At 39.9% G+C, this 14,711-nt stretch overlaps 1 protein-coding gene across 2 annotated transcripts in view; it reads right to left on the bottom strand.

Moving 5' to 3' along the window:
- opn5 (opsin 5) overlaps positions 1–14,711 on the bottom strand; it is a 43,172-nt gene that overhangs the window by 18,609 nt on the left and 9,852 nt on the right. Inside the window, exon 2 of one of the 2 annotated variants that reach the window (XM_034580551.1) lies at positions 4,568–4,708. The exons of the other annotated variant lie outside the window; for it this stretch is intronic. Coding sequence (XP_034436442.1) covers positions 4,568–4,685 — 118 coding nt within the window. The 5' untranslated portion in view covers positions 4,686–4,708. The remainder of the gene's footprint in view (positions 1–4,567; positions 4,709–14,711) is intronic. 2 annotated transcript variants of the gene reach the window in all.

Below are 14,711 nucleotides of genomic sequence, written 5' to 3'. Positions count from 1 at the left end.
GCAAAATTGAAAAGTGAAGACACACATTGAAGTGGATTAATGAGAGCAGATTAACACAATCATGTCATCCTGGATGAATGTGTCCTGCATTATTGAAATGAAGGATATTTTGACTAAGTTGCAACAGAGAAAATCAAATAATTTTTGTCATACACTTTTTTATATATTTCACAAAATAGCAGATCCAAACACTGGGTGACATTTCTGAACCTACTGTTTAAAGCACAAGTTGCCATGTGCTTCCACACACTTGCTGGAAGGATGTTGTATGGATCAGGGAAGAACCCACTCGTTTAAATTTGGTGCTGATCCGGATCAGGGGGCGGATCTATGAATTTTCTTTAACATGGCGAGATCTTGCATTTTGCAACATTTTCATTGATTTCTCAGAGAATAATAGTGGCAGTGAATATTGGATGAATGTTCTCTAATTAGACTGTTAGGATTTATATTTCAGTGGTTTTAACTTTTAACTTGCGGTTTTACTCTGAAGTTTCCTACCTTTGAATTCCTGTCTTTGGTTATAGCTTCTGTGATTGCTTCGCCCTCATGTGTCTCGTCTGTGTTCAATCATTACTACCTCCCTTATTTAGGATCTGTTCTCCCAAGTCTGTTATATCTGTCATCTTGTCTGTTCAGTTTAGATCGGTTGAGTTTCCTATTCATGTTCCAGAGTTTTACCTGATGTACCGGCTCAGTTTTAAGTTTGGGATCCCTGAAGTTTCTTAGCATCTGCCAACCCGTTTTCCCTCTGCACAAGCTGCCTTGTCCGATGCTGCTCATTTGAATCCAGGCTGAGTGGACTGGTTATATAGGAGGCCGACGCAGTGTACAAGACTCAGACAGATGTGAGCAACAAAGCTCTGACAGCTGGAGCTCGCACAGAGGAGTGTATCAACCACTGCGTTGTCGAGCAATGTTTCGGTTTGTCAGCCGCTGTGATCTCTATGTTGTTGACACATCTCCACATTTCTGCTGCTTTATCCTGCTGTTAATTCAATAAGAAAAGTGATTAATGTGATCATCCCCGCACTGACAAAGAAACAAAGGACATAGGAAATAGAGGTGATACCAGTGGTACACATGCAGGAGCTGAAGCCAGATGATAACTACAACTGGAAACTGAAATTGTTAATTCTATGATAGCTGGCGTTAAATACATTTACATGCAACTGCCAGTGTGTCTGCAGAGCTCCATCAGCCCACTGACAGATAAAAGGCTTTCTGGGAGTGTGTGTTTGCGTAGGTTCTGCATTTCCACCGACCAACGTGCAGATTAAAATGTTCTTGTCAGGCCTTTGATTTAACGAAGCTTCTTCAGGATTATCTTGTTCCTTACAGACATTTGCTGTGAGAGCCAGTGTGTGTTGTTACATCCTGTTTTTGTTTTGGACTCGCTTTTGTCCCTCCTTTCCACGAGGTTGATCGTCTGATTGACAGGCGCCTAGTGTGCTGAGCTTATATATACAGGCCCTTTGTTCGGCTGTCTCTCTCTACTCTGCTGCAGCAACGCCATTGTGGTGTCTGGTAAACAAGCAATTATTCAGGGGTTTATTTCAATAAACTTCTATGCATTAATAGCCTTTCTTGGTCTTGCGTCCAGTGTGTGCAAGTACTGCTGGGCTGGGAGGGATGCACCTACAGAGCAAATGGTATTATACTTTAAAATTATAAAATGGCCCTGCAGGTTCTTTAAAAGAATAAAAGAAAGAAAACTGCAGGAAGTGAGACAAGCTGCAGAAGGCAGTTCACAGGTAGCTGCTCCCACTGATTTATATTTCTGTTAAGAAACCATAAGTGTATCTCAGTCAAATCTTTTAGCTGTACGCTAAAAGTATAAAAAGTCATATTTACACATTACATACAGTCTGGATTACAGTACCTCCTTATTCAGTTATATGAAATTAAATATAGCTCCCCCTGTCTTATCTTAATGTTGGCCGGCCTTCCATGTGATATCAGACTGCAATGCAATGCTATTACATTGTAAAGAAGCATGAAGTGTGTTTCATTCCTCTACCATTCTTCAAATAAAAGAGACAGTAGCAAATGGTATAATGTAGATTAATCTGGGTTGTAGGAACCACTAACCCACACACTAGCACTGTGACATATGTAAAGCTTATATATGTATGTGAGAGACCTATTAGAACATTTTACATGTAGGATATGCATCCAACCAAATTAGAAAGAAAGGCTTTATCTTTAAAAACATAAAAACAGCACATGGCTAAAACCACAGTGACTTTTCTGTGTCACCAGCTGCTGCAACTATTCAAAACATTTAAAAGGAAAAACGTTGTGTGTGTGTGTGGGGGGGGTCCCTTGTGTATCAAATCCACAAGGGACGCTAGAGACTGTGCAGTGTGAGGGACCCACAGATCCCTCACCAGCTGGGAAAAATCTTCCTGGCAGAATTCCAATTTTTCAGCTCCAGCTTTTCTATTCCCACTGAATGTTGTGCGTCATCTGACTGACAATAGATAATTGATTGTGCGTTTATAGATTTCTGATCATTAACTATTTCCAACACTCATATCCATACTTTGGCTATCAAATAAATGCTAAATTAGTTATATTTTTTTCCCAAAGCCTGTGCCAGTTTCCACTTCCACTGCTCTGAGATTGATAACAACACATAACATCATTAGTCAATGTGTCTATCTGGAGTTTGCCCCTGTACTAATGGTGCCAATTGTAAGAGAGCACAATGTTTAAAGTAAATCAAAGAACAAAATACATATTGTCAATAGATAAAATAACACATCAAAGTCTGATACGGCTAAACTGGTAAATTAAACACCAAACATAACGCAAATACAAGAAATAAATGGAAGTTAATTTTAATATATATATTCGAATACTCAGTATCAATGATTGGCTGCAACCTGTAACCACCATGTGGTCATTTTGCATTGTGCACTTAGCTCCAACCTGTAATCAACACCCTGTCGTGTTATATATGTAAACTGCAGTTTTAATATAGCAGGGTTTACATCTACATAAAAATACCTTTGATTGGATAACACCTCTGAGGCCGGTTCAATAATCCTTCCATTACATAAACAAGCCAACTACCAGTGTCCATGTCCACCCCTGTGGCCCCAGCCCTGATCATCTAATCATTGCAAACATCCAATATTTCGATAAAGCTTTCCTGTTCATTGATTTGCATCTTTGTCTCCCAACCATGGCCAAATACAACCAGAAGGTTAAAGAGCTAGTAGAAGCTCGTTCGCTGTTTAAAATGCATGTAACTGTCATGCAGCAGCTATTACTATCCATGCGTCTAAAATACAACTCTTATCTCCTCTATCAGCATTCAAATACCAGGAAAAGTCAGTAATTTAATTTGCTGTCGAAGCGTTGTAATTGCTGCCATTATTTAATTATTTAATTCATTTACAGATTTATTTAATGTACTTTTTCTTAAGAATCATTTGAAGGCAGGACTTATACTAGTAGTGTAATAGTTGTACATTGTGCTATCGATGTATTGGATTATATTGAAGATCTAAGTACCTATTTCACCATTGATATGAGCCGTACATCTGAACATGAGCAACTGAACATGTTAGCTCACTGAAATGAAACCGAGCCATCGTTGACTGTATTCATTTTGCTGTGATTTTCCTGCTTTCATAAGTCTAAAGTCTGCGGTCTATATGATTGTCCATAGAAGGGCACATTTTCGCTGTTAAATTTATGTATTTGCATGATATTAAGATTGAACACTCATGTCATGTTATGTAGCATGGCAGCTCCTACCTCACTGAGTTTTAGCAGTAAACTAGCAGACGTATTTTGTTATTACTCTCTCCCCCATTTCTATCCACTGCTCACCCTGAGTCCAAGTACATGCTCTTGATGGGAACTGCCAGGTTTCCGTCTGCTCCATTGTATGGTCTTGAGCACATTCTGATAAGTGCTTTAAGATTGTGTATGTTATGCCTTGTTGCTTTACAAATGCAAATGAATTGAATTTAGCATTATTATAACATTTGTCCTTGTTCCATCTGCAGTGCTAGTCAGCTTTAGTGGCTATCAGTTAGCTGCACACATACCACTGTGTCTGCTACAGTATTTTACAACAGCTAATGGTCATTTCTCTATACTGGGTTCACTTTCTAACTGTTTACGCTGTGGTATATCAGTGTCGGACAGTTTCAGGCTTTACCAGTTTCTTTCTGGCGTGACCATGTATTTCATATTTCGATTTCAGACACATGAAGAAGCTGCTAAAGACAAAACCCTGTGCACAGCTGTGTGTGGACCAATGATGTGATGTTTACTTTCAGTCAGCCAAAATAAACCCAAAGCCTCAACACAGCTTCCTGTGTGTCCTGCACAACAGCTTCTGCAGAAATCCACCAACTCACGTGACAAAGATAACCTGAACTCCGTCTTAATGGCCTCACGTAAAGTCATGTGTTTTCCTATATCAGATATCAGCACTTATTCCATGCCACAGACTCCTATTATCTGTTTTCTTTAACCTGCCTAAAACATTTGCACTAAACCTGATTGCAGCAACAAAGACAAGCATTTTTCACAACAAGAGACTGACCTATGATACAGATGTAAAAAGCTGCAACGATATCCGCCTCTTTGGAGAGCTTTGAGGCGAAAGGGTCACCGCGGAGCAGATGATGGGAGGCGTATGAGGGCCACGTCTCGTTCGCCATCACTGCCTTCGGTGGGGAATGTCCTGTGAAGTGGAGCAAAGGTCTCAAACAATGAAGCTGCTTCCTCCAATTGAAATTGAAAACACACACATACACACATACAGGTCTCACATAAACAGGTGTCATAACTGCATAAATCCACCTATTCATGCAAATCGTGGAATGTTAGATTATACATGCATGTGTGCAATACTTAATGAGCCAGTACCCACCAACACATTTCACAAACCTGCTCTACGTTATGAACAAAAAAAAGCATATCAATCTCAAATGTCTTGACCACAGCTCGGATTGCACAGTCCCAAGCACTGAACTGAAACAAGGCACTAGTTACATCAACTCGATTTTTCTGTGTGAAATAACTGCATAATGTTGCTCTAATAGTAAACTAAGTTTACAACCAAATCTGCGCATTGTCAGATAGGTATGTTGCGGACGTTCAGCCTTGTTCAGCTAAGTAAATAAAAAATATGATATGTTCTGTTTCTGTGTTTATTTACAGCAGCAGCTATAGAGTTGATTCAGGTCCTTTCTTGAATTACTGGATGTTGCTCTCCAGACTTTTGGGAGAACATTTTTAAAATACAAACGTCTGTCAAGACCTAAAAAGACCTGAAACAGTGTTTTTATAAGAATGACAATTTATTCCTTAATAGGGTTAACTTCAATTCTTTATTTTTTATTTTTGTATTATTCAATTCATATTTAAATATTCCATTCATCCATTATCTATACCGCTTCTCCTCTTGAGGGTCATGGGGGGTGTTACAGAGCCTGTATTGTTGTTTATGTCACCCAGGGATTAGCTTAAAGAAAAATACTGTGCCCTGATTGACTTATTGATTGACCAATAACAGGGATCTTTATGGCTTATATCAATACAGGGGGGGGGGGGGGGGGGGGGTCCATTAATAATGGTGAAGAATAGGATTTTAAGGATTAAAAAAACGACTTAACTCATATCCTTTGTTGGTTACACCGTCACATTTTCTATAAAGTCTGGTGGATGCCAGTACAGGATCGAGCTGCTTGGTTCCTCACTAATGATTGTGTGTCAGGAAGCACCCTGCAGGTCAGCAATGAATAGTTATTATCAAAAGAAATCACTTCAGCAGACGAGGAAGAAACATATGAAAAGCAGCTGACTCACTTTTAAAGGTACAAATGATGTAACCCTAACTCTATTGACGTACTGCTTACTGTATTATCCTAAGATAACTTCTGTAAAAGGCAGACTTCTTTGATTTAATCTCAGAGCATAATGGAGTCACATTCCAACTTTTCTGTAGGAGAACACGCAGTACTGCAGTACGTACAAATACACATGTTTAAGCAAAATTGAGTGACCAACAAATAAAAAAATAAATAATAAGATTCCATGCATGACTGTTGGCACTTTTGATTTTGTCAGGACCAGTCTTCCAAGTTTAATGTTATGGCAAATACAATAAAGCATCTCGAAGCAACATCTCAAAGCAACCCTCCCTCTCTTCTCCCACTGGTAATAGAACGGAGAGAGCCGAGACATGACAACATGCTCACTAGTATTTCTATATACATGTAATATGATGAAATATTGATGAGTACTGGTGCATTGTAGAGACAGTGATACGTTTACCTAAGAGAATCAGCAGAGAGGGTGCAGTGAAGCAATGGGCAGGGACGTTTAAACTGCTCTGTGATTTGTGGAAAGTAAGCGTGGGCGGCCCTCAAGCTGATTGTGCCGATCAATTGAAAAAGCTAATGGTTCGATTGCCCCATGAATCAGTTCTGAGGCATTTACACACACACATGCCGCCGCTTCTTTTTCATCATTATAAAGCATGAGGGCCTGTTCAGACCTGGTATAAGCATCAATAGTGACTCAAATATGTCCTCACTCAAACCCCATTCGAAGGTGTTCTGGGACGCATGTTGCCAAGTCCATCTACAACTGAATGTGTCTGTTGCCACTTGTGATTGGATCTCACCTCACTATCTCTTTGTGGATGTTTGAAGCCAGTTCTGATATTAAAATTGATTTAGAAATTCAAAGAATCAGGCATTGATGCAGCGCTTCTGCTTCTGAACCCTCACACCCTGTTCACAAAGGAGCGTCTACTCAGCTGACGTCTCCGAGCCATGTCCCTATGTCTACATGTTATTGGCCATAATATCAACACTGATCACCAAACAATGACTGATCCTTTCCAGCAGAGATGAACAACATTCTGTTTCTCTCTCCTTGTTTCTCCCTCCCTCGCACACACATACATCATCCGACACATCTGTAAACTAAGTAAAAATGTCATTGGGTCTTCGCAAATACAAATGAAGCTCAGAGTAAATACAGTCAGGAAGACTTTACCCCCATTCCATCAATCTCAAATGTCTCACTCTCTCTATGCTGATGGATCAGCTGATTATGGGTGATTCTAAATGGCCAATTAGATTCTGCCACAGTCTGTTGCTGTCAAACTCTAAATCCCTTCTCCTCTGTTTCGCAATCAGCCGTCCTTCAGTCTCAGCAGAATCCTCATCACCTCATCCTCAACCTCAACTGATCGGGATCGTATTGGTGCATTCCTGTATCGTGTCGGCAGCTGATTGTGGATGCATTACTGCAACAGCTGTTGACACAGAATTGGCTCAGACTAGTGGCTATAGCTCCAAAGTGTTTGAGGTGAGTGAAGCTTGTTTGTACCTCTATTACTTTTGGGTCGTAACTCTGATTCTCCTTCTGACTTTTTGGTTGATACTTTTCCAAGGGTGAAAAATATGTATTAAAAGAGCATTTTTATTTTGGGTATATTATTTTGGAGCTTGTGCATAACACACCTGTTTACCCCAAATGTTTTCAACTAGACTGCCTTAAAATGTGGGGTCTAAACAGAACAAAGAAGAGCGTATGTGAGTTTTTCATAAACGTTCAAAAACAATGTGTGCTTTGCTACATTGGCCACCATATTGAATCTGAAATATAAATTAGGCTTGGCCCCAACAATGAATTCAGTAGCTATAGGTTTATCCCCTGAGAAATCTTCAATTCAATTGATCTAATGCACAGCCTGCATCCATGACAACAGAGAATCTCACGAAAGGCACATTCATGAGCTGTGCCATTTCTGAAAACATACCATGGTCGGTCAACCAGGTTACTAGGGGTGCTCTGCTTATTAGGACCGGCTCTGCCAACCATGCAACACATTTGTCATCGCCCACTACAATGCTCCCTGCTTAGAAACAGTTTGCTCCATCAGTCTGAGAAGAAACACTATTCATAGCATGTATAAACAAACAACACTCATTGAGGAGAGCAGTTTCTACAGACTTGAAACATAACAGAATATCAACATTTATAGGAAATTGGACAAAACATAAAATATAGAAACATTTAATATAACACTGAGCTTTTGCTCTGCTGCCAGGTAAATCCTCCAATGACAAACATTACCATAGCACCTGTAATTTATAGACAACAATACTATTTCTTATTATTTACTAAGTGATCTTAATCCATATTGCTCATATATAAAGCTTGTCATAATTTTTTATTTAGTATTTTATCAATTGTAAATGTTGATCCATTTCTTTCTATCTTCTGTCATTAGCCCAGGGATGAAACTGAACCTTGACTGAAGGACAAGATAATCATCGTCTTGTTTTAAAATGACGTATTCCAATGAGCAGTAACATAGCTGTTGCCTGTTGGCGTCAATCCAACATAATATGCAGTTGTATTTCACTCTCACTTTTATCAGGCAAACAGTCACAAACCACAGCCCTGGAATTGACTGGCACGTCAGACGCTGACCGATCCAGAGATGCACTGCCCGGCTTAGTAAACGAGATAACATTACTGTCATCTGGAGAGGAGCGGACACAAGTTTACCTGACTGACCTTCCCACAGCTCACCCTCATGGTGTTTTTTTTTCTTTCTCTTTGATTGACAGACAGTTCAGCTTCTCTTCAAAGATATAAACATCAACACCCTTGCACAATTTGCAGGAGCTTCAAAGCCTGCATAATGAACATTAAGGGCCATGGAGCTCTGGTTACCACATCTGTTATAACACAGTCGCAAGTAGTGTTGTCTAACCATGCTCCTGTTTTTATGTAACAGCAAAATGCAGCGCTCATGAAGGAGGTACAAGCAAATACTGCTTTAATCGAATAAACTCGCTCTAATCCAGGTTATAAATGGATTACAAGACTACTTGTCTGGTAAAGAGCTCACTAATAAATTGATTTTGTGATGCTGTCAGAACCACATAGTCTTGTCCTGCAGTCTGTGGTTCCCCCCGGTCTGGCAGAGCTTTACAGTTAATACAACTACGAGCTAATAGAACACACTTGCTCACTTTATGTTCAAGCAAGTGTAATTAGACGTTATAAACTCTAGCACTCTAAATATAAAAAAAAAATCTGACAGAGCTTTTGCTCTTTGTCTGCTGCGTGTCGACTTAAAAGCTGAGAAGATGTCAGTGTCCGTTACCCCCAAGTGGCCAGAAACCAGTTATTACAGATGACGAGTTTCTAAGCAAATATTTACTATTTAGCTCTTAATTTGGTCTTAACCAATGGAAAGAAATATCAAGCTGTTTAGCTGCTAAAAACCCATCTATGTTCACCAGGTAATTACTTTCTTTGTCTTTGGTGATGGTTTGTTTTTAGCAGAATGAGGCCCGATAGAGGAGAGGGGAACTGAAGATTTGGATGTGTTCTTTATTGATTTGTCACCATGGGAGACATTTCATAAATTTCAAAATAAATGCAACAATATTGATTTGTTCCAAGATCTATTAAGATAAATTTCATGTGATAATAGTTTACTCTTTTGGCTGTATTTCTGGAGTATGACTAGGAAGACATAAAAATTCAGACGTTAATGATCGAGTCTGAAATATGGGCCATAAAATCCTGTGCATCCTGAATTAAATGACTCGGGGACATCACGAGACCGACTCACTTCATTCTTTCACCTCATTTAATTGTTTGTGGCTGATTTCAGTTCAGTTTATGGCTCCCACTTCAATCCACAGATAGACACTTAGTCATCCATTTAAGTTGCCACTTTAGCCCTCTGACCTTACTTATTCAGTCAGTCCAACGTTCTTTGTCTAAAGTAAGTGTTGTGAATAATGTTAGGAATAAATATTAGTATGAAATATGTTTTTATTCAATCTCACATGATCTATTCTTTATCCAGGAAACACATTAGAAAACCTTTTTCTATCATGTTGGATAGGAAATAATCTCAGCTTTTGGCATAAATGTCAGGACCACTACAAATGTAGGGAACTATAACCAATGGCATGAATAGAAAAAACAATTTCCTGATTTAAAAACCTATGTTGAAGCGTACAATTTATTTCAAACCTACTTCAAAGATTTTCCAACAGGTTCTGTTTTCTGCCTCGGCATTGAACCCAAATCAGCCAGTGACCCCAATGAGTCTTCAATGTGTTGAAAAAGCTTTGCAAGTGATTGTGTGTACAAACCTTAAGCGTATAATTTGTGAAAAAACTATAATCATATTCGCTGCTTAGGGTCAAAGCAACATTTGTAAATCACATTACAGGAGGTTATTATGTGACGCTGAAATGCAACAAGATTCTGTTCTTTGCCACTGGGTACATAGCTGCTTATTGGTTATGGGTATGTCAGTGAATAATGTCTGCCACTCAGCTAACTGTGTTCCCCCAACTGTGTAGGAAACATTGCACAACAGCTTATATATGGTATTTCTTTATATTTCTTCCTGTCTTAACTCAAGAGCACGGTCTTTCATTTTGAGAGCATCCTTCATTTCACGCTCAGTTATTGGTAATGCTTTCCCTCAAAACCCGGGCCTCTATCTCACATTGCCCCTGTAAGTGGGATCATTTCCTCTGCTCCTGCTCAAAAGTGTCGGTGCTTACTCAGATACGGTTGCTGCATAAACGTTCCAAGCAGCTCCGGTTTGAGTCCTCAGTGCGTTCACAGATTTCTACTCTAGCTCTTGGAATTTTGTGAAAAGACCCTGTCGACGGTTAGATCTTCGATTTAGCTCATCCGAGCCAAGTTAAATACAAGGTTTTGACTTAATAGTGTGTTGCGATATTTCAATGTTTTTTCCTTGCTTCCAGGCAGACCCTGTTGAGAATAATAATTACCTGCAAATGCATGGCCTTCATTAATCCATTACAACCGCAGGTCTTGTATAATACCTGTAAAACATACAGTATGCACCTACTGCTGCAGGGAGAGCACAGTTAGTGCCTGCATTGAATTATCTGTTTCTCTTTTTTCCGTGAAAGGGCCAATTTCTTTTTGACACAACACTAAATTACAGAACATCATTAACACTGATTTATTTGTTCCACAGGCCTCAAAAATGTCTTGTTTACAATAAAAGCCATTTCTAACTACCTTGACATTTTCTACACAGATTGGAATTTTACAATGAAGCATCCTTTTAATCCTGCGCCTGCTCCTCCTTCCCAGCTGGTGATCTGGCACATCAGTTCGATGTCCAGCCGACTCATGCTCCTAATCTCCAGTCTGTGGACCGACTGTTACCAACTGCTGATTTTCATCCTGCAATGCCTTCCAGTGGTACAGCCTGTACCGCAAGGAAGTGTTCTGCTGCCAGCCATCTTTCCATACATTCTTCTCACCAGCCTACTGAGGGACTTGCCTCCAATGCCATCAACCTTCAAGTGATCTTCCACAGGGACTCCGACTATATGTTTGCTGTCAGTGTCTTGATCTGCCTCCAGTGAGAGTCTGCCTCCACCATCAGCTTACTGATTGATATCCAGAGATCTTCTATGTTGTCCTCCTGATTGTCTCTGAGGAGATCTTGCCTTCATCCCTGCTGTTGCAAACACCCTCCAAAATGGTTCTGCCTGCCTTTGCCCCATCCATCGTCCCTGGCAGAAAGGCCAGGTGTAGGTCTCCTGCTCTGAGATCTCCTGCTCCGTCTCTGGCCTCAGGCCATCTATCAAAGGTCCTAATCTCTAGCCCTGTTCTGACCCCTGGCCACCTGCCCGCGTTCTTCATCCCCACCCCTGCCCAATCCTTTTGTTGTCCCCCTATGATCCTCAGATAATTTCCTCTGCTCCCTGTCAACCGGCCCCTGAACTTTTGGGACTATTTTCTTTGGATGTCTGTCAGCTCAACTCTGGATTTGGCGCCTGGTTTTTCAACCCTTTCCAGCCTCAACACAATCCAAGCCTTGTCCATAAGTATTAAATATGTAAACTAAAATAAGCTCTACCTAGACATTTGCATTTGGATGCACTTTGCTTGCACCAGTTGTTGCAGAAAAATCTTCTCAACTCTTTACAATAAACTGCTTGTTTGCTAAATGGTCATAAAATGTGCTCTATGTCACATGTATCAAGGAACAAAGTGTACTCATGCAACACCTAATGCCACCATTGCTTCAAAAACACACAAAGAGAGCTTTGACTGTGAGATAAAAAGTCTATAGAAATCTCTAGCAACAAGAACGAAGGGAATTGACTAGGTGGACAGTCAATTATACAGGTATATCTATGTGAAAATGGGATCAATTATCATAGTTGATAACATGTCAATGTGGAGTGAGGTATTTCTTGGCTGGAAACGATGGCTAGGACCAGACGAGGGCTAACATCTAACAGCTAGGAGCAGAAATGCATACATTCATACACGCGCACAGCGAGAGCACTGCCTACAGCACTCCATCAAACATCTAAAGCAGAGCAGTTTTTCTGCTTCATGCCTACACAGACAGGTCCAAGAATACAAAATGTTCCCTACATCAAAGAGACTGTTACATATAGATTATATATTCACTGTAATATGTTGGCAATGTCTGGGATGTCTGTGGAGAACTGAAATGAACGAAGCAGCACGTAACACAGGGGAGGGAAATGAATGATCATAGTTAAACAGAAGTTGACAGAAATAAGCAGACAGAGAACGAGATATGAATATATAACAGTAGCTCCCTCCATTGTCGTTGTGTTTGTTTTTCACTCCGTAGTAAAAGATGATTTTAGAACTGCACGTGGAGAAATCTTTTACCCATGTTACACTTCTGCAACTCCAAAATTAAAGCTTTAGGAAGTAAGGATTAGAATGCATTTGATCTTTCCTCATAGTCTCTGTTTGATTATTGTGCCTTTAAGGCGATTGTTGCAAGCTGATTAAAAAAACAGTGAAAAGATGTGGTGATAAAAAAAGCACCTCAGCTGGAGGCTTATTTGCGTGAGAAAAAAAGGAAAATTATATAACTTGTACACAACAAACAATGATATTTTATATGTAGATAAAGTAGAGAAGTCGAGATAATATTATCTTCTCTACACCCATTTTTACCAGCGTTTGTAAAGTCTTGTATACTTTTACACAACTGTATGTTCCTCCTGCCAAAGCTTTTGGGTGTATTGGGCAAGGTTTTACCAAATCCATAACTTCAAATCAATGTATATTTAGCTTATATCTGTCTGTATGGTGGAATGTGATGGCACGTTTATATTAGGACATTAAACACGGTTGCAGACAATATGCTGCAGTGATGTTTCCCCGATCCCAACTGTCCTGGTTCGCAATACTACTGACCCTGGGCCGTAGCTAAATTTGAGGATATTGAGGTTCTGCTGTTGATGTTTTTTCTAGGAACTGGAGAATTTGACCTGGAAGAGGTTTACATTCTGCAATTAAATTTAATCTTTCTGTAATAGGATGATTCCTGGACCACTTTTTCTTTCAGAAGCATTTAGTTTTTCTCAGTCAGAGGAAACAGTGGCAGTGTGGAGAGGGCTTTGAAATCAATCCAATGGTTTAGATCTTCATCTCAGGGATTCAAATGTACTGACTGAAAATGAAGTATCCAAACATTGTAGGACCTTTTACAGAATGTTTTCAGTGGTGGTTGGCCTTGGGCTATAAATGATCTGAGGTTGTCTAACTTCGGTTTCTTCAATGCAGACCAGTCAGTTGTCGTATAACAGTCAGTCAATTTATCCATCGCTTGGGGAGACCATTGCCTGACAGCCCCCCATTAGGGTTAAATGACTTTAAATGATAATTTGGGACGAGAGAGACTGATGTGGCTGGAATCCCCAAGCAGCACTCTGTGTGAAATGCCCTTGGAGTAACACAGAAGGGTTGGTCAAGCGTTTTCTGACCATTGGTAGCTGTGGGAATCTCTTCTTTATACCATGGCCATGTTTTCTTCAAGCTGACATGGTGGCATCTCCCAACACAAGAGCTAAAGACTCAGGGTGAGAGTTTGCAATCTCCATGATGAGGTCTGAGAGGTCAATTATAGCCCGGGCTTGAGAAAGGATCTTTACAGCGATCCTGATGAAAGCCAATTCCCTAGGTGCATAAAATGCATGTCTGCTTCTGATGCGTCTTAAGTTCAAGAGAGCATGACTCTGACAAATCTAAATGTCGGTACAGCATGTTGGGTTAACATAGCAGCATTCTCATATGAATCTGAAGTAAGTCCAAGCAGGCCACCACGCATTCCACACTCAAACACATGCAGAGTGTGCAACACCATGTCGCCATAGTACAGCATCATCTTGTCATCCTGAGTGAAACACTAGGATCTGTTTTACCTGAAAATTATTATTATTATATAAGACTGAAGTCATTAAGAAGAAATTGGACTGATGAAACTCGGTTAAGTAATTACATTAAAGCATTTACATTATTATCAGGAAAACCAGTTTTTACATGAGCAGCCATGTTTACATTTTGCTTGTTGTAATTCTGGTTATTCTGTAATATGAACAACAACCTAATATCACTTTCATATTAACATATGGACAGTGAAATGTTTTAATTATGATGATGTCATTGACACTTTAGAATGAAAACAACTTGTTGTTATAAAACCATGTTCAAGCACAAGCTGCATTATGGTTGTGGTTATTGTGGGGTTCTAACTGTGGGACATTAGCTCTGCAACCGCCAAATTCTCTAAATGATAAGGAAAGGAGCTTCAATGCTTCCTAACTTATCTCCTTTAGCATAGGAAACACCGGACCATCCTTATTGAAAGG

This window comes from Hippoglossus hippoglossus, chromosome 24 (genome assembly GCF_009819705.1).
Source record: "Hippoglossus hippoglossus isolate fHipHip1 chromosome 24, fHipHip1.pri, whole genome shotgun sequence".
NCBI classification, from domain to species: Eukaryota; Metazoa; Chordata; class Actinopteri; order Pleuronectiformes; family Pleuronectidae; genus Hippoglossus; species Hippoglossus hippoglossus.
This window is presented reverse-complemented; position numbering and strand designations above follow the sequence as displayed.